The sequence below is a fragment of the Monodelphis domestica genome, chromosome 6 (assembly GCF_027887165.1).
Source record: "Monodelphis domestica isolate mMonDom1 chromosome 6, mMonDom1.pri, whole genome shotgun sequence".
Taxonomy (NCBI): domain Eukaryota; kingdom Metazoa; phylum Chordata; class Mammalia; order Didelphimorphia; family Didelphidae; genus Monodelphis; species Monodelphis domestica.
This window is the reverse complement of record NC_077232.1, coordinates 173803708-173827892: the sequence shown is the minus strand read 5'-3', so window position 1 is coordinate 173827892 and position 24185 is coordinate 173803708. Positions and strand designations below refer to the sequence as shown.

The 24185-nt window shown below is 39.5% G+C and overlaps 1 protein-coding gene across 4 annotated transcripts in view; it reads left to right on the top strand.

Annotated features, from left to right (window-relative positions):
- Nucleotides 1-24185, top strand: part of TBC1D9 (TBC1 domain family member 9) — a 125423-nt gene that overhangs the window by 54959 nt on the left and 46279 nt on the right. For all 4 annotated transcript variants that reach the window (XM_016423203.2, XM_056802725.1, XM_056802726.1 and 1 more), the window contains 4 exons: nt 16019-16137; nt 18081-18309; nt 19494-19755; nt 21547-21754. In XM_016423203.2, the coding sequence (XP_016278689.2) occupies nt 16019-16137; nt 18081-18309; nt 19494-19755; nt 21547-21754 (818 nt within the window). The remainder of the gene's footprint in view (nt 1-16018; nt 16138-18080; nt 18310-19493; nt 19756-21546; nt 21755-24185) is intronic.

The following is a 24185-nucleotide window of genomic DNA, read 5'->3' as shown; positions in this document are numbered from 1 at the left end:
AAATTTTTCTATTTCCCCCCATTTAACCTGTCACCTTCTCTAACCACAGAGCAACTTCTGTGAATTCTAAGTTTTATGGCCTCTCTGCAGCCAGCCCCTCATCAGACCTCTTCCTGTCCTTTATTATGGTTCAATACATGCTTCTCCCCTCTTCCTGTCAGGGATCCAGTGAGCAGGTTTTTGTTGCAATCAGTCATACTGCTCTCCTTAGCCTTTCTCCCTCCCTCTCTCCCACCTTCCCTCCCCCCTCTCTCTTTCTTTCTCTCTCTCTCCCCCGCCCTCATTTCCTCCTTTCCCTTCCTCCCTTCCTTCTTTCTTTCTCTTTCTTTGTTTTGATCTTTCTCTTTCTTTCTTTCTTTCTTTCTTTCTTTCTTTCTTTCTTTCTTTCTTTCTTTCTTTCTTTCTTTCTTTCTTTCTTTCTTTCTTTCTTTCTTTCTTTCTTTCTTTCTTTCTTTCTTTCTTTCTTTCTTTCTTTCTTTCTTTCTCTTTCCTTCCTTCCTTCTCTCTTTCTCTCTCTTTTCCTCTCCCTCCCTCCCTCCTCTCCCTCCTTCCCCTCTGTCTTAGAATCAATACTGTGTATTGGTTCCAAGGCAGAAGACCAATAAGGGCTAGGCAATAGGGTTTAAGTACTCTGCCCAGGATCTGTGTTTCTGAGGCCAGACTTAAACCTAGGACCGCCCATCTCCAGCTCTGATTCTCTATCCACTGAGCCACCTAGCTACTCCCATCACCTAATTTCTTTTCAGTTGGTTGGCATCTCCTCTTACTAACCATTTGTTTGGTTTTGGTACTGAGCTAGTCTATGACATGAGTACTCTTGAGTAGCAGGGCATGAAGGGTCCAGGAATGACCAAAGTTCTGACATTCCTGGATTATTTTTTGTGCCTGAGCCCAGGATGGTTATGCTGCAAATATTAGAGGGTGCCATTTCCACCATATTGAGTACATGATAGTAAGTAATGCTTCTGATCCTGGCATGATCTCATTGCAATAAACCAATCCCTTCTCCTCTCTAGGATAGCATTCACTTAGACTGTGGAAAGAAAGGAATTATTTCATATTGATTTCCTATAAGTACAGCTCCAGTATTTCCTTATGGAACACACCGCCATAGGGATGGGCCATTTCGAGGGCCATATTTACCTAGAAGTAAACCCTGGCCATTGATTTCAGTTTTAAAACTATATTCCATGGCTGTCATTAAAAGATAATAACAGCTTACATTGGAAGTACTGCACTTTCTAGAGAAAACTGTCTCACTCATGAAAGCAAGGCCTTTCTATGAAAGTTTCTTCTTAGGATGCTGAAATGTGGGTCAATATTTATATATTTTAATAACTTTATTATGAATTTATATAATTGAAAATGTAGGGAAGAGTTATATTGAGAGTTTTTAAAATTTGCTTTGGACCCTCAAATTCACATTCCTGTGAGGAGCCACAGAAAACCAGGTTCTGGACCAGAAATTCTGATTGGCCAAAAAGTGACACAAAGAGAGTCTTCTCTCAATAACTGACAAAACAGAAATTCAAACATAAATCCTCTGATTCAAAATAGAAAAAATTTGGAGAAAAGTTGGGCTTAGAGTAAAAAATGAAGATTCTGTTTTGAGCTTAATGGAAACAAGAATTGCCTAAGATTGCTTCTAGCCTCATTGAACAATTTGTATATTAGGGTTGGAGTGACAAAAAGACATAGGAAATGGATTTTGAACACATCTCATTGATACACGGAACTACTAGGTGAAGAAATTTCTAATACTGATGAATATTGGTATCCCCTCTGAAGTTTATATGTGTGTGTGTGTGTATACATATATATATATATATATATATATATATATATATATATATACCTATACATTTTTTTTAATCCTTGTCTTCCACCTTAGAACCAACACTGTGTATTGGTTCCAAGGCAGAAGAGTGGTGAGGGTTAGCAATGAGGATTAAGTGACTTGCCCAGGATTGTACAGCAAGAACGTGTCTGAAGTCATATTCGAACCCAGGACCTCCCATCTCTGGGCCTGACCCTTAATCTACTAAGCCATCTACCTGTCCCTGAAACTTATATTCTTTTTTTTTTTTAAACCCTTACCTTCCGTCTTGGAGTCAATACTGTGTATTGGCTCCAAGGCAGAAGAGTGGTAAGGGCTAGGCAAAGGGGGTCAAGTGACTTGCCCAGGGTCACACAGCTAGTGAAACTTATATTCTTAAAGCAGAAATTTTTAACCCAGAGTCCATGAATTTTGGAAAAAATAGCTATTTATATGTAGATATAGATGTATACTTTGAAAACAGCAAATTTTAATATGAATTGATTTGCTTCATGATCTAAAAAGTGATCCATAAGCTTCCCCAGACTATCAAATAAAAAAGTTGAAGATCCCCTGTGTTAATGTCTTAGAAGCCACAACATTGAGGAGTTAAGTGTCTTGACCAGAGTAACACAAAACCAGAATATGGGAGAAATAGGACCCAAATTTTCCTAGCTCTTTGGCCACTTTGCACACTGCCTCTTGACTGCATAATAATGGGGAAATATAATATTTAAAAAATCACAATTTCATTATAAAACATGTGTACAGCAGAGTGCTGAGTGAGGGGATGGGTTGTCACTAACAGGGGCGGGAGGATCAAAGAGGGCTTCCTGGAGATAACATTTGATTTGGTCATGAAATGATAAATAGAAAGCCAAGAGAGAGAATGAGGGAATATACCTGAGGCATAGGGACATTCCCACCATAGAACAAAAACGGGAAAATGCAATGTTGTTCAGGGCACAGAGAAGAAGAATAACATGAAGCGGTTGTATGACAGATTGGGGAGGGGGTTGAATTCTAGGCAAAAGGGCACTGGGGATACAAGTAGGAGAAAAGAAAGACAGTCCCTGCCTTCAAGGAGCTTAAAATCTAATAGGAAAAGATAAAAAGAAAAGTGTGGGCAAGGTAGTGATGTCTCAGGACAGCAGTGGCTTGTGTCTCTCTTTTACTTTCTTTGTTCAGCTTTCTTTTACCATTCCAGAATCTTATCAGGGCTCTGAAGATTTCAGATTGATATGCCTGTACAAGCACATAAACGCACCCGACACACAATCTGTTTTTCTGTCTTCCTATGTACATACACCCACACCTTTTGTCATACAATGCTGTTGAAATCAATGAACAAAGATTTGTTTATTTTTAAACCTTTACCTTCTGTTTTAGAATCAATAGTAAGTATCGGTTGCAAGGCAGAAGAGCAATAATGGCTAGGCAATGGGGGGTCAAGTGACTTGCCCAGGGTCACACAGCTAGGAAGTGTCTGAGGCCAGATTTCAATCCCAAAAGATGTCTTCCTGACTTCAGATCCAGCACTTTATCCTTTGAACCATTTAGCTGCCACTGAGTTTGACAGGAATATATATAAAATCATATTCAAGGAAGATAATTCAGGGAAGGCACTCACAGGTGAAGAGAATAGGATGGAACTTGGAAGAAGAATTCTTAACCTGATAACTGCAAACTTTTAAAAAATTTTGATAACATTTTATTCACTCATTCTGAAAAGGCTTCTAGAGGCTTCACCAGATTGCCAAAAAGGATTCTCAATGTCAAAAGAGTTAAGAACTCTTGGACTGGTCCCACCCCACTTTTTTTGCAGGTGAGAGAGCGACCCAGAGCCATGAAACAACTTAGCAGTGGTCGGGAACCAGGCATGACTAAGGTCTCCTGACTCACAGCCAAGCCTTCTTTCCAGGATACCCTGCTGCCTCTCAGACATTCTTGGAAGCAGTAGGTGGTCAAATGCCAGAGCTTAATTAACTTTTCCTAATTAGTTCTCTGCCTGCTGTTCTCACCACCAGATGGTGATGATGTTGGGAAATTCCACTGCCTTCTTTAAAGGAATGATGTGCCATGGCAGCGGGGAGTATCTAGAGGGACACCATTCCGATTGCTGTATCCCAGGAACTAGTTGGTAATCCCTGAAAATGATATTGGTTTAGGGATGACAGATGGTTTGTTTTGTCTTCTGGTTTTTGTTTTGTTTTGTTTTTCAAGGCTCTTTTATTTCCAGGTTTGACTGAGGTACCTGGGGCAGTCTTTTCTCTACATGATTATAAAGATGTGACCATTTTGTCATGCCCTGAGATTGTCAGCATCACTATGTGAGGAGTTCATGAGAGTCCCATGAGCATTTTTTTTTCAGGCATGTTGCTCATTTTTAGAATAGGAATGAATGAATAAATTTTAAAAACTCTTAGGAAGTACCCTCTGTGTGCCAGCCACCATGGTCACTGATCGAGATACACAGGTAGGGAAAGGTACTTGCTGTGGACAATGTCTTTAGCACAATGTGGTACATTGTGCTAAAGACAAAAGTGAGGCACTCTCTATCCTTAAGGAGCTTATATTCCAATAAAAGGGATCAGCACATAGAAAATGACAGCATAATCAGGTTAAGTTTACAAAGATTAGCGTTGAAATGATTTTAGCAATGATACTTTGTCAGATTCTGCAGTTAACTTTTTTTTACTCTTACCTTTTGTCTTCGTACCAATTCTAAGACAAAGAGTAGCAAGAGCAAAGCAGTTGGAGTTAAATGGGTCACACAGGGTCCCAGGGTCACACAGCTAAATGTCTGAGGCCATATATGAACCCAGATCTTCCAGGCATGGCATTCTTTTGTAAGATTAAAATTAATATTTAATAACTCCAAGTGTTATATTTTATAAGATTTATTAATAATCACTTGAAGTAGAGAAAATAGATAAAGCCAGAGTAAAGACAAGTTTACCGGACTGCAAAGGTGGGAGAAGAGAGCGAGAGGTCTTGTTTATAGAAACTTTATCTACAAAACATAAGGATGTAATGTGAGGACAAAAGTGGGATGCTGGGAATCATAGTTCAAGGGTACAGAAATTAATTACACATTATCCAATGAACCACCTACCTGCCCTGTCTCGTGACTTTTAAACATCCTCAAACATACTTCTCTTGTCTTTTCTGTAGGGAAAGCCTTTATTTCTATCATGACAGGCATTGTTGCTTGATGTTTATCACTGTGGTTTTTATCTTATATTTATGTCCAAAGAAGTCCCATCTTGTGACTGTTAGATCTGCATAGAGCAATGTTTGTTAGTATCTTAGCCAATTCCTTCTATTTGGCTTACTTAAATGGCATAATAGATCTTAATTGCTTATTAAAAGAGCGGAAAATATTGGATGAACCAGATTTGGATCTAGAAGGAGCTGAGGGTATGTGTGCTGTGTGTGTGAGAGATTTGTTGTATAAGTTTTTGTTGCATATATGATATTTTTGTTTAATACATGCACATGTTATATGAGATGATCAAAGTAATTTTCTGAAATTCACATTTTAAAATAAAATCAAGGAGTCCCAGATACACATCTGAAATCTCCTCAAATTAAAAAAAAACAACAATACTATTTATTATCCAAGGTAGTTTAATGATTTCATTTTCATTTTATAATCGTCAACATTTCAAAGAATCTAACTCACCATCTTAGGGCCAATTTATTTTTACTTCAAGGACATGTAACTCACTTTAAGGTACTGATAAAGAAGAGTGAATGGATACAGTGTTTTTCCTGATTAGATGATCAGAGAATGTGCCCTACATGTAGGTCATTGTGGTAGATGCTATATGCATCCCCTACAGATGTCACAGTCTCCTTTTTCAGCAGATAGGATTTCCAATTCATCAGTCAATCCATTTTGGGGCATTTATTGAGTTCCTGCCTCTTCTGAATGCTTAGATTTCCCATGACATTCTCAGATATTAAGCTGCCTTTCCTTGTATTTCCAGCTGATTATGCTAGTGACTCGGGTTGTTTCCTAGCCATCAATAGCATTCTTTCCAGAAAATTGTCTATTACCTTACTTTGGACCAGTCAGCCCCTTTCTTTCCTGAATATTGAGCTCATTTTACCAAAGCTACACTTTAAGGCTGGAGAAATAGACCAGTTCAATTGGAGAGTCATGGCAAAGGAAATGTATTTCACATGCCCTAATTTTCCTAGTGCAGTATTCAATTCTAACACTATTTGTCCATCTTTCCTTGAGAATTGAAAGGAAGGATTTATAAGGGATAGTGAAGATTCAAGCAACATTTTGGACAAGTGAATCCCTCCTTGGGGAACAGTATTAGTTCCTGAAATCCCCCAACATTCTCACAATTACTTTTCAAGGATGAACATTGCTTCTGACCTGCTTAGCTGGTGGCTAGATCAGACTGTATCTGAGAACAAATGAGTATTTTCTCTTATCCCTGGAGGATAACCTGAATTCTTTATATTTTCTGGGATAAGGAATATCAAAAAGCGACCTGCTATGCACAGTAATTCTTTCTACTAGCTTGGTATCTTGGGGATTTCCTGCCCTGCTTTGTCAGGGAATCTAACTCAGCTACTTACTAGCTATAGCTCCTGATGCCCATTTCCTAAATCCAGCTTTGAAGATTTATTATGTGTCTACTACAGCCATCCAAGTCACTGTACTCAGGGGTGAGGTTGCAAAGAAATATGATATAACAGTCTTTTCCCTCAAGGAGCTTCTATTTTACAGGGAGGATGGGGTAAATGTGTAGAGTTAAATAAGATTATTTATGGAGGAAGAGCCCTCTAAGAGTCAGAGATACAGCAAAGGCTGTATCCTGGGAGAAGAGATGGCACCAGAGATAAGCGCTGATGGAAGGAAAGATTGTTAATGCAGATTACCTCCCAGCCATATAGGAGATTGCTTGTGCAAATATGCAGGCAGACCAAGGCCATGGACTGTTGCCTTTAGAGAGAACAGTTAACAATCCAGTTTGACCAAAGAACAGAGTGAACTTGGAATGAGTGAAGGGAGTAGTACAAAGTAAAATAAGGCTGCAAGGGTCGGTTGGAACCATCTTCTGGCCGCCCTTAAATTTGCTGTTAGCATTTTCTTCTAGAGGCAATGGATAAGCACTGAACTTTCTTCGCCATGTAATTGGCTAGGTCAGACTTGTCTTCAGCAGATTCTTTTGTCATCTAGGTGGAGTTAAAGAGAGAAGGGACTGGAAAGAAGGGGGATCAGTCACCACAATTTGTTTAGCCATTCCCCAATTGATGCACATCCCTTCAGTTTCTAGTTTATTTGCCACCACAAAGAGAGCTGGTGTCAATATTTTAGAGCATATAGGTTCTTTTCTTTTCTTCCCTGATCAGAATCAGATTCAGCAATGGCATTGCAGGGTCTAAGGATACATGTAATTTTACAGATCTTTGGCCATAATTCCAATTATTGTCCCAAATGGTTGGATCAGTTCACTGTTCCACAAACAGTATATTAATATCTCTACTTTTCCACATCCCCTCTAATATTTTGCCATTTTAGGCCATTTAATTTTTTTTTTAAACCCTTACCTTCTGTCTTAGAACTGATACTATGTATTGGTTCCAAGGCTGAAGACTGATAAGGACTAGACATCTGGCGTTAAGTGACCTGTCCAGGACCACACAACTAGATGTGTCTGAGGTCAGATTTGAACCCAGGTCTTCTCAACTCCAGGCCTGGCTCTCAATCCACAGAGCCACCTCACTACCCCCTAGCCTCCATTGAATTTTGCACTTAGAAAATCTCTCTTTAAAAACCCTGAAGATACTAGTTTCAGTCAAGTGACTAAATTGGAAGCCAGATTGCAAATGGCTGAGAAATAATAGCAGTAAAGAAAGGGAGTAAAAAAATGACTATTTCTTGGAGCTTGGCAGTGAAAAGGGGAGAGATACAAAACAATAACTTGGGATTAATAGTCACTAGACATTTATTAAGAGCCTTCTGTGTGCTAGGCTCTATGCTAAGTGCTATAGACACAAGGCAAGACAAAGACTTATTAGGACTGGATTGGAAGGACTTCCTATAATAGGTGAGATTTTACCTGGTGCTTGAAGAAAGCCAGAGAAGCCAGGAGGTAAAGGAGGGTGAGAAGGTTACTACTGAAAATGCCTACAGTTGGGAGATGGAAGATTAGGGAAGTGCCAGGAGAACCAGTATCAGTAGATCTCAGAGTCCTTGGTAGCAGAGAGAGGGTGGCATCTGAAAGCTGGGGACCGGGAGGCAGAAAGGTTCTGAAGGACTCTGAGCACAAAGCTGGATTTTACATTTTATCCAGAGGTGATGGGAGTCCTTGGAGTTAATATGGAGTGGGTTAGAGGTATGACATGGACAGATATGTACTTTGGGAAGATCACTTTAACAGTGGACTGGAGAGAGACTTTTGTAGGAAGGACACCAACCAGCCAGCCCTTGTAATAGTCTAGGACTGAGGTGATGTACAGAGTTGTGGTGGGGTTATGGACAAGATGGGATGAAGATAAAGTCGATGGGTATTGGCAATAAAGGGACATGGTAGGGGAAAGGGAAGAGTCGAGAATTGCCCCCAAGTTGAGAGCTTGGGTCACTGTGAGGGTGGAGATGCCCTTGACAGTAATAGGAAAATGAGGAAAAAGGGAAGATTTTGGAAGAAAGATAATATATACTTTTGTACATGCTGAGTTTATGATGTCTTCTGGACAGCTAGCTTGAGATGTCCAGCTGATGGTTTTTATTTATTTTTTACCTACAAAAAACAGCCCTTACCCTTCCATCTTAAAATCATTACTAAATATTGGTTGTATGGCAGAGGAGCAGCAAAGTCTAGGAAACTGTGGTTTAAGTGGCATGCCCAGGGCTGCCCCACAAGAAAGTGTCTGAGGTCAGATTTGAGCCCAGGATCTCCCATGTCTCTATGTCTGGCTCTCAATTTGCTGAGCCACCTAGCTTTTCACCCTGAAAACTGATAGTTTTTAAAGAATTGGCAGGACCTTGACATATTTTTAGGCACCTGGGAAGGAGTCAGGAAAAGGGAGAGATTGAAAATAGAGAAAGGTAGTGAAAGTTGGATAGGGCAAAGCACCCAGGAGAGATGAGAAGGGCTGGGATGGAGCTACCAAACCCTGTGGATCAGGGTTGGCATACTTATTGGGGTCTGGAAGCTTAGCATCTCCCTTTGAAAACTCAGGTGGAGGTTCTTCCATTGTCCACCTTGTCATCATTGGTCAGGGAAAAGGCTTGATGCCCTTCCAGAGTGGGATCATGGGGGTGGGGTGGGGAGAGATGTGGTACATTGGAGGACCATTTTAGCAATTGATTATTTCTAAGAACAATATAAGCATTGAATAAAACAGAGAAGGTACAAAGCTGATGCCTAACATAGAATGTTACTGATCTAGTCTACCAATCTATCCCCACATCATGGATAATTGAACAATTTACAATTCATGTTTGACTGATGCTGAAACTACAGGTGTTGCAGTTGATGTTTAACTAGTGCCAATTAGTGAGAAATGCAAGATTTCAGAGTATGGGGGTCCCATTCCTGTTACTCCCCCTTACTGCCCCCTGCCACCCCATATCAAAAGGAGTCATAAGCTGAAAGCAGGGTAGACCTGGCCTAGTACTTTTGAAGAGATAGAAGACTTGAGAATAGTGGCTGTGTGGAACATCATACAGATGGGACTAAATACTGGATTCTGAAATCTAGCCATCCAACTCCATGTAAAACTATAAATACCATCCTTGGCTTTTGAACTATACAAGTGGGTCAAATGAATTTGCTCAGCCCTGGGGTAAAGGACTCCAAGATGAGGAAACTCCATCTAACAATGCAGGGTGGCACCTTTGCTCCAATTTATAGTTTCATAGAGCACTAATGGTTTTAAGTGCCTTGTCTAGGGTCACCAGTATATGTCAGAGGTAAGCCTGGGCCTTCCTGGCTTCTGCTGTTTCTTGGGGGTAGTCAGTCACAGAAGAATAGAAGGATTCAGGAACATATCTGAGCATTCAGCCAAGGTTAGATGACATAATTCCACAGTAGACGCTGTCAATATGCACTACATGGTAAATCCATTGATGAGCTTTCAAACTAAGTCTTCAATGAGGTTAGAGGAGAAAGGGTGGCCCCTAAAGGCAGTGGTGATGAGAGTGGCAAGCCCCAGACATTGAGACAGCAAAGGAAAGCCATAGAGAGACAGAAAGGAGAAATGAAAAAAGATAATTGTCAGCTAGACAATGGGGCAGACATTTTGAAAGCACAACAGAGACAGAAGAGTCTCCAGCTCAGCAATCTTTGGGGGGTAGAGATCTCTGCAACCCCATTGAGTACATCTGGATCAATCAAGGAGCATTTAGTACTGAAGACATAAAGTATGTAGGTGTGAGTACCTAGGAAGAGGAGACCAACAGGAGCTTATTCTATCCTACAGGCATATATCAAGTGCCTGCTGAGGGCTACCCAACGGGCTAAGCACCACCATTGCAAAGACACAAATGAAACAACCCCTGTTCTCAGAGAGTTTACATTCTGGGAGGAAACAGCATGTACAAAGATAAATACAAACTACATGTGAACAGATTTGAGTGTTTGAAAAAAATATTCATGCTTCAAACACTGCCAACCACTTGCATCTATTTGGTGAATCACCAGTCTTGCCCTTTTAGCAGAATAATTTCTGCTCCCATATCCATGAGATTACCTGTGCTGGCTGCAACACCCCCAAACCCACCCCTATCCTCCAAATACTCCCCACCCATGGACAGTGTTTTATCAACCCCATGGAAGCAACTGAGCTGTAGTCTAAAATGGTCTGACTCCAGGCAAGGGAGAAAAGAATGAAAAAATGTTAATTTCCAGAAAACTAAACAGCATATTCTCCCCCACCATCATCGCCACTGCTACCACGGGTCTCCGACATTATATGTAGTGTCCCACATACACCCATGATTCTGCAAAGAATTTGGGGGGGGGAGACATGTTCACATACCTTATTTTTGCAATATATTCACAGCACCATTGTGAAGAAGAAGGAATCTCCTGTTCCATTTTCAAGAGGAGAAAAGTGGTGAAATAGATAATATGGAAAGCCTGGAGAAATAGAGATAAACAGAGAATTCCATGATTTACCTAAGGTTACACAGTTAATGAGTGGCAAGTGGGACCGTGTAAAAAAATGAAAAAAATAAATAAATGCTGGGAAGCAATTATCTGAGCTATTCTGACATTTATTGTAAAAAGTCATAAATTACAAAATGGCAGGAGCCAGGCTTGTCCCAGCTCAGCCAGAAGGACCCAGAGCTTATGTGTCAACAGTATATAGAGAGTTAGATTACACAGCCCTCCTCCCCTTTAAAAAAGGGAGTGCTCTTGTGGTCATCTCTTCTTAGAAGGGGTAGCCAGAGAAGGTCCCTTTTTAAAAGAAGGTATATTCTATAAAGTAATGATCAATTCCATATCTGGTAAAAGCCAAGGTCATTTTGTAGCTTCAGAGCCAACTGAGATATTATAATGTCTGGATACATTCCAGAACACTGGATGCATTTTAGAGGATTTTATTCACAATGTGGTTATTGGTTACTGACTCATACACAATTAATCAATTAATACTTACAATTGTCACTAAAATACTCATTGTCAAGTAGGATTACATGCAGAGAACATACAGTTATACAGAGTCATAAAATGCTGATTATAAACTGAAGTTGCTCAATTTAATGAACTTTTACAACCATAATGCAAAATTTCCTGATTTCAAGTCCTATGTTTTAGGTCAAGGGTTCTGGCTGCTATGGGGGTTCTGATATTTACATGGCTAATCATTTCTCACATCATTTTCCATGGTGTACATTTGTAGACATTTGAAAGTATTGCTGCGTATTTAAATTCAGTCCTCAGTTGCATTTCACCATACTGGCTTGTCCTGTAGGATTTTATTTTTCTAAATTAATGAGCTTTTCTGTTCCACTGCTCTTTTTTGTCATTTTGTTTTGAAGACTTCAAGTTTGAATCTTTTAGAACCCTTTAAGCCATACTTAGATTTTTGAAGTTGATTTATAATAACATGTAGTTTAACATTTTGAAATTCTTAAAATCTTACAAAATAATCTTGCTAGTAAGATCAGGTTAATCATATAAGACAAATACAGTCAACATTTATTGTGAAGACCAAAGAATCAGCTGGTTTGCTTTTTCTTTCTTTTTTATAGCTGGAAAAAATGGGAAGGAGAAAAAGTGAATTTTAGTTCATTGGGGAAAAATAAAGTAAAATTTAATCAAAAAGTGCAAATACCAGATTCGGTGGACGTTGAAGCCTATGGACACTTTATCATAAAATACATAGTATCTCTACTGTAACCTATACTGCCTCTCTTGTGACAACATAGTATACATAATATGTACACACATAGTACACATTAATATACTATATAAGAATTTTGTATGCAGAGGACCCAATTAATATAAGAAAAAAATATCCCCCTATTTTCCCTCTTTGAATCTATATTGTGAATTGGTTCCAAGGCAGAAGAGCAGTAAGGGCTAGGCAGTGGAGCTTAAGTAAGTGACTTGCTGAGGGTCACACAGCTAGGAAGTGTCTGATCCTTGATTTGAACCCAGGATCTCCTGTCTCTAAGCCTAGCTCTCAACTCCAATCTTAATTATATTTTTATTTTCCTTCTTTATTGTATTTACAATACTATTTCTCAAGCAGAATTTTAACTTCTGAGCAAGTCCAAGTTGAAAGGTGAATTTTTCCAAAGTCTTCTTAGAATTTTGCCAAGTTTCTTGACTTTTGTTTTCTTCAAAGCAAAAGAAAAAATCTTGCTGGTCTTTCCTTTCTCAGGAAGTCGAATCCAAAGTCTTTGAGGCACAACCTCATGTTTTTTAGGGTAGTCATCTTAACACAGTTCCAGGTGCTACTGACCCGTGGCAGTTTCTGGGCTTCTTTCTCAGGAGCTGACATGAAGAATTCAGGGAATCTTTTGGATTACTGGCCAACAAAAATAGTTAAAGAGAGCCCAAGATGGGCAAAAGGAGGAAAACGTTCTTTCAGAAATCCATCTGTTTATATCGGTGAGCCAGGTGGACAGGAAGTCATTCTTTAGTTCTCATAGAAGTGTTTGGGATCAGGAGATTTTATACACATTACTTGGGAGTTATTTTGTAAAGATCCATCAACTAGCAACCTCAACAGAAGAAGAAAAAGATTAATTCAAGTTCTTTACAACCACATCCTGGCTTTGTCTCAGAGCAGAGCGGTGAGCAAAGAGCAGGGTGACATTTAGATAGAGTATTCAGCTCAAATGGTTTAAATTTGGAGGTCTCTGGGTGAGGTGATTTATGCCTTCCTACTGCAGACTAAAAATTCAAGACTTCATTGGGAGCTGTAAGAATGATCTCACCCCCATTACTTTTCAAGGAATTGTATCAGTGAAGTCTTTGCTGGTATTCCCTGGAGACAGTCTGATTTTATGTCTCATTCATAATTGAATGGAGAGAAGAACATTTTTTGCACATTATTAGGAGGTAGCTTCATGGGAACTGAAGGCATTCCAAACCCTTTTTTATTGTAACTGAATATGTCCTATGTAGAGAAGTTCTAAAAAGAAAGAGTGAGATGGGAGATAGTAACAAGATACTGGCTTACATTGGTATGGGGTCACAGGAGCATTTTACATTTATCATTCAATCATAGAACGAGAAGGGACCTCAGTGCTCATCTAATCTAGTCCTTCATTTTACAAGTGAGCAAACTGAGGCTTAGGGAGGTTAAGCATCTTGTCCAAAGGTCACGCAGGTAGTAAAGTTCACAGCTGGTATTTGAATGCAAGTTCTCTGACTTGAGACGCATTCCTCCTTTATGTATAGAATAAAAGGGGAGAAGAAATCATTTAGACTGATCTTTCTCTTTCAGTGAGAAAACAGGACAAGAGAAGGGAAAAGACATATGTCATTTTACATTTCCCTTTGTATCCCTTCTCTTACCCAATCCTAGAGAGCCTTCCCTTAAGTTAAAAAAAAAAAAAGGTCATTAAAACCAACCAGTAAGGGTTTATACCCAAAAAAATCATAAGAAAAAGACTTGTACAAGAATATTCATAGCTGTACTCTTTGTGGTGGCAAAAATATTGGAAAATGAGGGGATGCCCTTCAATTGGGGAATGGCTGAACAAATTGTGGTATATGTTGGTGATGGAATACTATTGTGCTAAAAGGAATAATAAAGTGGAGGAATTCCATGTGAACTAGAAGACCTGCAGGAGTTGATGCAGAGTGAAAGGAGCAGAACCAGGAGAACATTGTACACAGAGATGGATACATTGGGGAACAACTGAATGTAATAGACTTCTCCACTAGAGGCATTACAGTGATCCTGAACAACTTGGAGGGATCTACCAGAAAGAACACTATCCACATCCAGAGAAAGAACTGTGGGAGTAGAAACACAGAAGAAAAACAACTGCTTGATCACATGGGTTGATGGGGATCTGATCTGATCGGGGATGTAAACCCTAAATGATCACCCTAGTGTAATTATCAATAATATGGAAATAGGTCTTGATCAATGACAAACATAAAACCCAGTGGAATTGCTTGTCAGCTACAGGAGGGAGTTGGGAGGAGGAGAGGGAGGAAACATGAATCATGTAACCATGGGAAAAAATTCTTAATTAAATAAAATTAAAAAAAACAAACAAACAAACAACCAGCAAGTTGGGGTGTGGGGTGGGAATCTAACTTTTTTTTGAAGGGCTTCATGGAGGGGAAGATATCTTCTCATCCTTCTTCTTTGGGGCCAAGCTTGGTCATTGTAATTTTACAATATTCAGTAATTACAATTTACAATATTCAATAATTATGATATTCTCTTCCCATTTAGCCCATTACAATGATTGTGTATAGTGTTTTGATCAGCATCTTTCCCTCTGTACCATAACATCCCTGTGGGATAATCTCCATTTTGGGTTGTTTAGTGGTTTTTCAGTCATGTCTGACTCTGGGACCCCTCTGTGGAGTTTACTTGGCAAAGAAACTGAAGTAGTCTGCCATTTCCTTCTCCAGGTCATTTTTTACAGATGAAGAAACTGAGGCAAACAGGGGTTAAGTGACTTGGCCAGGGTCACTCAGCTAGTAAATATCTGAAGCTAGATTCAAACTCAGGAAGGTTCTAATTTTCCTGACTCCAGGCTCAGCAGTCTATTTACTGTGCCACCTTACCCACTCCATAGTGATACAATGACATTTGGAAATATATATCTAGATGTGAGAAATATGATTATACCTCCCTCCCACCCCTGCTGCTGGTCCCAAATCAGAAAAGGAAAGCAAAAATAGCCAGGCATATTGCCTGGAATCTGGCCTCTCCACTGTTTACTCTCTGTGTGACCTTGCATATGAATCGACACTCTTAGTAGCTTCTCAAGGTTTGCAAAAGCATATCTAGTCTCATGTGAGCATCACTGTAAGCTAGGGATTCTAGCTATTATTGTTCTTATTTTACAGATAAAGAAACTGAGCATCCAATAGGGTTAAGTGACTTCCCCAGAGGCATACCCTCAGACTTGCAGTCTAGCCCTCTATCCACTGCACAACCCTGTCTCTCCACATCCTTTAACCTCCCCTGGTGAGAAGGGTGAGTCTAAATAATTCCCATCTCCCTGTTCCAAATCCTGGGCTCCCTGAGTCACTCTGGGTGTCTTTGGTCAAAGCTCCTCCATTTCAGCTTTACATTGCCATGTCTTTTCATCTTTTATGTGTAACTCCTTAATCTCTCACTTGAGGAAAAATAAAGTGAAAGAGAAAAGTTGGCATACTTGAATAACTCAGGCAACATTTCACTTCAATGTTAATAAAATGAACTTGGCTTTTGGAGGTAAAGGAAAGAGTCTTCAGCCAAACATCACAAGAGCCAGGTTTGAACCTGGCTTTTGCTACTTCCTAGCCATGTGACCCACTGGCCAAAGCACTTTAATTCTCTGATTCTCAATTTGCTTATCTGTAAAATGGGGTTGATGCTGTGTATACTGCCTGCTTTACAGGGTTGTGATGAATAAGCTAATTGTGTGAAATAGCTTTGTAGACCCCACAGCACCATGTAAATGTTTGGCTATTACCATGCTGTCATGAATTTGGACACCCAAAAGTCATTGCATTGTTTGTTTGTTTTTCTGTTCTTTCTTAGCTGGTTCCAGGAAGGAAATCACTGAGCACTGGGAATGGCTCGAGCAAAACCTGCTGCAGACACTCTCCATCTTTGAAAATGAAAATGACATCACCACCTTTGTGAGAGGAAAAATACAGGTAGTATCTGGAAATTGTGTCCATCCTCTGGTCTCTCCTCAAAACTCCACTGACCTGGGATCCTAGGGTCTAAGAGAGACAGACAGACAGACAGAGACACAGAGAGACAAAGACACAGAGAGAGAGAGAGACAGAGAGTGAGAGAGTGCACTTGTATTTGTACTTGAATACTACAGTATTGGGGATGGAAGTGTAGTTATATCCAACTCATCTATGTATGACAGTGGAGAAAGAGAAGCATGGCTAAGACCCTCAGATGACACAAAAACAGATTTTATTTTAATGGCACCATCAGCCTTTCCTTCAGCAACTTTGGCAGTTACTAGAAAGTAGTACTTTGGGGGAAAGAGGAGGAGGAATAAGAGGGCCTAACAATGACCCCTAAACTTCCCATTTATTGTTCCTTAAACACTATTACTCCCCCTACCATGTTGTAAGTACAGAATGGGACAAGACTGAAATTTAGGCACTCAGTTATAGTAGTCACATTTACAAATCTGAATAGTTCCCCAAGTTTGTCCTTATAAATTGAGCTAGTGAAGGCAAACACTTTTCTGCTTTGATTCAACCTTCTGTTTCTGTTCTGTGAATGTGAGGTGACTTTGGGGATGCTAGGAGATTAGAGTAGGCTAGCATATAACCATTTTTGTCATTCTTGGCCCTCCTTGTATCCTTTTACGTTAGAATGCCTTTTACTCCTGTTTTAAATAAGAGGTTCTTCTCCACTGGCATTTATAGAAGAATACACAGAAAGATAATGGACAGCACTGCTCCAGAGATGCTGCCAATGTGGATTCCCTTGGAATGGGAATTCAGTGCTTAAAAGGAAAAGATTGCTCTGGGCTGGGTAGCACCATACTACTCTGATGCTTTGATTAGAGACCTCAATCTTTTCTTAAAATGGGTCTAAGGCTGCCCATGCCAAACCCGAATTATTGATGCCTTTTGTATCTCAGCAGTTCATGAGCCTCTATGTATTCTTCCTCAAGTGTCATTCCAACTAGTGAAACCTTCTCTTGTAATGAAGAAAAACAGTTAAGTAAAAATGATAATGTATGTAACATTCTGCACCCACACCACATTGTTTCCTGTTCTTTGATACAACAAAAAGTGCTGTGATGAATATTTTATAATCTATAGCCCTTTCTTTCTCCCTTTAACTTCCTTGGGGGACATATCTAGCACTTGAGTTTTCTCACATAACTTCAAATCATTTTCCAGAATGTTTGGAGCAATTGGTAACTCCACCATTCTTGTTCTCTTCTTCTTTCAGCCTTGGTATAGTAGTTTTGTTTTGTTTTTAAGAGAAAAGCAAGTAGAGAGCCACACCTAGAAATGGAATCTTGGGTTCAAAACTGGCCATAGACACTTCCTAGCTTTGTGACCCTGAACAATTTGCTTAACTTCATTTGCATCACCCTTATTGTTCTTCCACCTTGGAACCCATATTTAATATCAATTCTAAGATAGAAGGTAAGGGTTTTTAAAAGGGCTATCATAAGTTGGTATCTATTCACAGTCCAAGCAGAAAAAGGTCAGAAAACATCTATCTTCCTTCCTTTAATTTATAAGGATGTTGTCTCCATAGACTTCTAAAGGTGACCTGTACTGTAACTTGATATTTATAACAACCTCTTTCAGATGGCTTCAAAAGCCTTTTCAGGTGACAAATAACACTTTTAAATTTGTCTCAGCATTTAGCTGCCCCTAGCCTTGGGAAGTGAGATGAAAAAACTAGCCTGGCACAAAGGATACAGCAAATAAATGCTTTCTGAATGAACTCCAAACCACAGCCACATATTTTCTTATCTTTGGCATTCAGAAATATCATTGCCCCTAAAATGTACATACCGCCAGGAAACAGTAGCATTGCTTATATAGTTACCTATATTTCTTGTGTGTGTGTGTGTGTGTGTGTGTGTGTGTATTTTTCCCCCTTTTAGGGTATTATTGCAGAATATAACAAAATTGATGACATAAAAGAAGATGATGACACAGAAAAGTTTAAGGAGGCAATTGTGAAATTTCACCGGCTCTTTGGGATGCCAGAGGAAGAGAAACTTGTCAATTACTACTCATGCAGTTACTGGAAGGGGAAGGTCCCCCGCCAGGGTTGGATGTACCTCAGTATTAATCACCTTTGCTTTTATTCCTTCCTGATGGGAAGGGAAGGTAGGTAAACCCATCTCTGACATGCCAGGAGTGTGAGAGGGAAGCTTTGGAAATAGAACTCAGCTCACTTAAACCAGAGAAGGTATATGGCCTGATGGAAAGATTACTGGACCATGAGCCAGAAAGTCTAAATTTTGCCTCCTGACCGGTGACTGATGATGAAAAAATTGGGGGGCCAATTTGAGTTTTAGTTTCCTCATTTGTAAAATGAAAGGGTTGTTTTCTAGAATAATTAAACTAAGTTGAAACTCTATCATGGGTAGATTCATATGTCTTTCTTTGGCCTTGCCAGTTGTGAATACAGAGGGTAATAATTCTTATACAATTTACCTCATTGGATTACCATGGAGAAAATATTCGTAATACATAAAGCAATAATATATGTCTGAAAAATTACTGCTCGTTTATACCATTTGCAAATGGCAAAAAAAAATGGTCTTTTAAAATAATCAATAGGGAGAGCAGCTAGGAGGTTCAGTGGATTGAGTGGCCTAGAGATGGGACATCCTGGGTTCAAATCTGGCCTCAGACACTTCCTAACTGTGTGACCCTGGTCAAATCACTTAATCTCCATTGCCTAGCCCTTGCCACGCTTCTGCCTTAGAACCAATATATAGTATTGATTCTAAGATGGAAAATAAGAGTTTAAAAAAGTAGTCATTATAGGGGATTTTTATCTTCTAATTGAATTGACTATTTTAAAAAAATATATCATAGATTTGGAACTAAAAGGGATGTTAGATATCATCTAATGTGTCCCCTTTGTTTTACAGATGAGGAAACTGGAGTCCAGAGAGTTTTAATTATTCACCTAAAGACCCAGATTCCCTGACTCCAAATCCAGTTCTCTTTCCACCTGATCATGCTATCATTAAGGGTTTTTGTAAAAGTCCCATTAAAAATATGATTTCCATAAGGAAGATGGGTTAAAATAGCCATCTAAGGCATTATCACCGTTATTTTTATTGATTTTTTTCAGAGTATATGTAATGCAGTTGATTTCTGCTTTAAAATAGAAAAAACAAGGAATTCTTAAAGTTTGGGGGGAGGGAATTCTGTGGTATTGAAGAGGTCCAGTGGGATTTCAGGATCAGGAAAAGTGAGAAGAGAGGGAAAAGGATCAGGAGGCTTTCCAGGGATTTGCTGCTGAAGCTCTCCCCCCTTCCCCCATTCTCTATGTACAGCCAAGTTGGTGATCCGGTGGGTGGATATCACTCAACTCGAGAAGAATGCCACACTGCTCCTGCCTGACGTGATCAAAGTGAGCACCAGGTCAAGCGAACATTTCTTCTCCGTCTTTCTCAATATCAATGAGACATTCAAACTAATGGAACAGCTTGCCAACATAGCCATGAGACAGCTGCTGGACAATGAAGGTTTTGAGCAAGACAGATCCCTCCCCAAATTGAAAAAAAAATCGCCTAAAAAAGTATCAGCTTTAAAACGGTAGGTAACAGAGACTTCCCATCAAGCAGAGATTGAATTTAGGAGACCTTGAGAGTAAACTCTTTATCATGACTTTCTGCCAAGAAAGGGTGAAGGTTGGAGGGCAGCATGGCATCATAGTCAGAGAGCTGACCTTAAAGCTAGGAAGATGTCAGTTCAAGTACCTCCTGTGACAGATACTGGCTTTGTTATGATCCCAGGAAAGCCACTTAACAAGGACTCTAGACAGCTTTCTTATCTTGCAAAAATGGTGCTAAGCTACCTTTGTAGTGTTCCTTAGATCACTTTGCTGGTCTACGCCCTTTTCGGTAAGGCTGAATCTTCTCCATGTCTCTTCTTTGTTGGGAAGGGTTAAAAGCTTTTTTTAGGTAATGGATGAAAGGTGGATGATAATTCTAAAGGAGAGAAGGCCCTTTCTTAAAACATCAGTAGACCTTTCTCAGAAATAAAACCAAAAACAGAGGAAATTTTTAGGGAAAAAAATTGTCTTCTTATTTCTCCACAGGTCTTTTGATACTTGAAATTGAGTATGAAATTATTGTCTAAACAACAAACTTTTAGTATTTTGAAATATCCATGAGATCTTTGGAGTGAGTCATTCTTCTACCAGCACAAATTGTAGCTCTTCCTGTACTTTGGGAGACAGGTTTCATGAATTGTTGTCACCTAAAAAAATTTTCAGCTGGTGGCTAACATCCAGGGAACAAATCTGTACAAACTTGGTGAGACTGGGTCCTCCAAGACGACATATATAGTCATAGCTTATGGCTAGATATAGCCATCCATTTAAATTCTTTTTTGGCTTAGTAGGAACTGAGAGACCTTGTCTTGTGTTCTTCTGGCTTAAACTGAAATAGGCAGTGGAGAGCAATACATAGAGTACTGGAACTGGTGTCAGGAAAACCTTCATTCAGATTCCATCTCAGGCATTTACTACCTCTGATCCCAACCAAGTTATTCTTTTTTTTTAAAAAAACTTTTACCTTCTGTTTTATAATGGATACAAATATTGGTTCCAAGGCAGAAGAGTGGCAAGGGCTAGACAGTTGGGGTTAAGTGACTAGCCCAGGTTCAAATAGTTAGGAAGTGTCTGAGGTCAGATTTGAACCTAGCATCTCTTATCTACAGGCCTGGGTCTCTATCCCCTGATCCAACTAGCTGCCCCAACCAAGTTATTCTTTCAACATATTTTCTCATTTGTAAATGAGAAGGATAATAATACCTCAAGTATTTACCTCACAGAGTGACTGTGAGGGTCAAATTAGATAACATGTATAAATTTACTTTGCAAACTTCAAAGCATCATGTAAAGGCAAACCACTATTATTCTAAAGCCCAAGAATTCCTGATACTCAAGACAATTATCTGAGCAGAACTTTAGTGAAGGCTAGAGATCCAAAGGTTTCATTGTTATTTTTGTGTATAAAATGGAAAGTAAATTGAGTACTTGGTTGATGCTAATGGGGTTGGTGAGGATGATAAACTGAAGAGTTCTTTATCATGATTCCCTGTTCCCAATGACTGTTATATGTGATCAACACTTTCCTGGTCCTTGCCTTCTGCCCTGCAATGGCACCCTTAGACCTCCCAGACTTTTCTATCTGACCGCAGCTCCTTCAACTATTTGACTTAAACTCCTTGACAGCACAGACTATGTTTTTTCTGTTTAGAGCTTCACAAAGTGCTTTGACTTTTTAGCCACTCCTTCATTCATAAACCAATCCTTCCTTCCTCTTCCTCTTCCTCTCTCTCCTCTCTCTGCTCTCTCTTTCTGTTAATTTTGCTTTCCAGGGATCTTGATGCCAGAGCAAAAAGTGAGAGATATCGTGCACTCTTCCGCTTGCCCAAAGATGAGAAATTAGATGGCCACACAGATTGTACTCTTTGGACTCCATTCAACAAAATGCATATTTTGGGACAGATGTTTGTATCAACAAATTACATCTGTTTTACCAGCAAAGAGGAAAACTTGTGTAGCCTCATCATTCCACTCCGAGAGGTAAGTGTTAATGGGGGAAAAAATGTTTTTAAAGGTTATCTCTAGCTTAAAAAAAAAAAATCTCTCCCCCTCCCCCAATACTCTTTTTGACACCATTGATTGCCTGGCTTTGAGATTAGTTTTAATCACAAATGTAATATTTTTGTTTACATCGTGATATGGGTAACTGTTTCCTGCTCATGCTCACATCAGTAGTTCCTGTTCCAGCTATGTTCCTGAGCTGACTCACCTAGCCATCTTTCTTCACGAAAGAATTAAGCAAATGGAGGCAATATGAGCCAAGGGAAAGAGCTGGGTGGCAAGAGACTCAGATTCTCATCTGTGTTTTCCCACTGGCTCACTTCATGCATTTATTTCCTCCTGTGTGTTTTTCCTGCCTTCTTGGCTTTGTTAATCCAATCCAAAGAGTATTTATTAAGCCAGGATTCATGATCAGGTTTTCTCATTCTTAAATCCAGCATAGTTTCCACTACCTCACACTAATCTGGACCTAGCTGTTTACCGTGCTGCCAGGGAATGTTGGAGAATATGAGGGGGACATTTCTTCTCAGTATTAGGAAGAATTTTTTTGCACATAAATAACACATGCACGTGAAGTCAAAATGAATTGACTTTTAGAGTTGTACCAAAATGGAGTGAGCTTCCTCAGGGCCATTGTTGGAAATATGTACCTGAATGCTCACTTACTGAGATATTTTTTTTAAATCCTCATTTTCCATCTTGGAATCAATGCTATGTATTGGTTGCAAGGCAGAACAATAGTAAGGGCTAGGCAATGAGGGTTAAGTGACTTTCCCAAGGTCATATAGCTGGGAAGTGTCTGAGACTATATTTGATCCCAGCACCTCCTTTCTCTGAATTTGGCTTTCTATCCACTGAGCCACCTAGCTGTTCCTACTTAATGATGTATTTTAAAGTACATTCACTCTTTGGATAAGGGTTGGTCTAAACCCTACAGTGACCTTCTACATCTAGGCTGGCTATTTTTTTAAGAGTAAAATTGAGTTATGTTGCATGGAGATTTCCTTAATCCTTTTAAAGAGTATTGGAGCTAGGATACAGCATGGTATTTTACAGTAACTAACCAAGAAATCCACCGGAAGACACTGGAAAATGAAACCATACTTACAAATGCAAATCCCTTCTCTTGCTCTGCCTTTTTTAAACCTTTATTTTTACATCACTTTCATTTTGGCATATAACCCAATGAACCATCTTTTGTTAACCAAGTAGGAAAAAGTAGTTCAGCTAATCTAAGCCATATAGTTGGTGGGTCTGCCAGTATACACAGGATTCTGCGTCCACAGCCCCCTACCTCTACATGGAATGAGGGAAAGTACATTTTCTCCATTCTTCTCTATGGCCAGGCTTGGCCATTACCCCCTTTCCCTTTTACCTAATGAATCATCTGGCTCTATTAATGTCAGATCACTGGCCCTGATGATCATCAGAGATGTAAATCACAGAGTACTTCGTTTCCAAAGGACTTAATGCAATTTTCATTGCCTATGGATTTTGATGAACACAGGGAAAAAAGCACTTAGCATCCATTCTGAATAGACTTGAATAAGCAGTGGTCATACTAGGAGCCTGGCTAATGCTAAGCTGGGTCTGAGTGACTGGTCACAATGCATAGATGAAATGGGAATCAAATGCCCAACTGCCAGTTTTTAAACTTCTGCAGACTAACTGGGAATTTACCATGTTGGCTTCCCTTTTTTGGAAATAACATAAGACATAAACCTGGACACTATAGGTTTTAAGATAAGGAAAATTGGCGTATTGGAAAGAGTGCTGATTTTGGAGTCGGAGGGACTGGGTTTGAATCATTCCTCTGCCATTTAACTACCTTTAATAGCTTTGGAAAAATCACTTAATGTTCCTTGACCTCAGTCTCCTCATTTGTAAAATGGGAGAGTGGTACACAGTGACCCTTCAAATCCTTTTTTCAGCTCTAAATCAGTGACCCTTTGAGCTCTATGACTAAAATAGGCTAAATGGGTAGCCACATGTCAACCACTTCACAGAAGCCTTTGTTGGAGACATATCTGTTATTACTACCATACTATAAAGAGGTTCTGGGCTTGGATCCTCCTTAGGTTATTAGAGATCTAGACAGAGTTGTTTTTAATACAAAATCCTTGTCATGTTCCTTGCATGCCATCAATTAAACTTTGTCCTAGTCTGTTCTCCAGTTCTTGATGTGACCATTGTTTTCCCCTGAATATAATTTATCTTAATTTTCTATTGTATTTCACTATAGGGTCTTTTACTCCCCCTGCCCTAACTTCTTCCTCCCTTAATTTCCCCTTCCTACCACCCCTTTTCTTATTTCCCTTCTACTTCTCTAGAGTAAGATATCTATTATATTTCACTTGTTTCTGAAAAGCAGACCTAGACATTGTAGCTTGTTACCCACAGGGCCATTCAC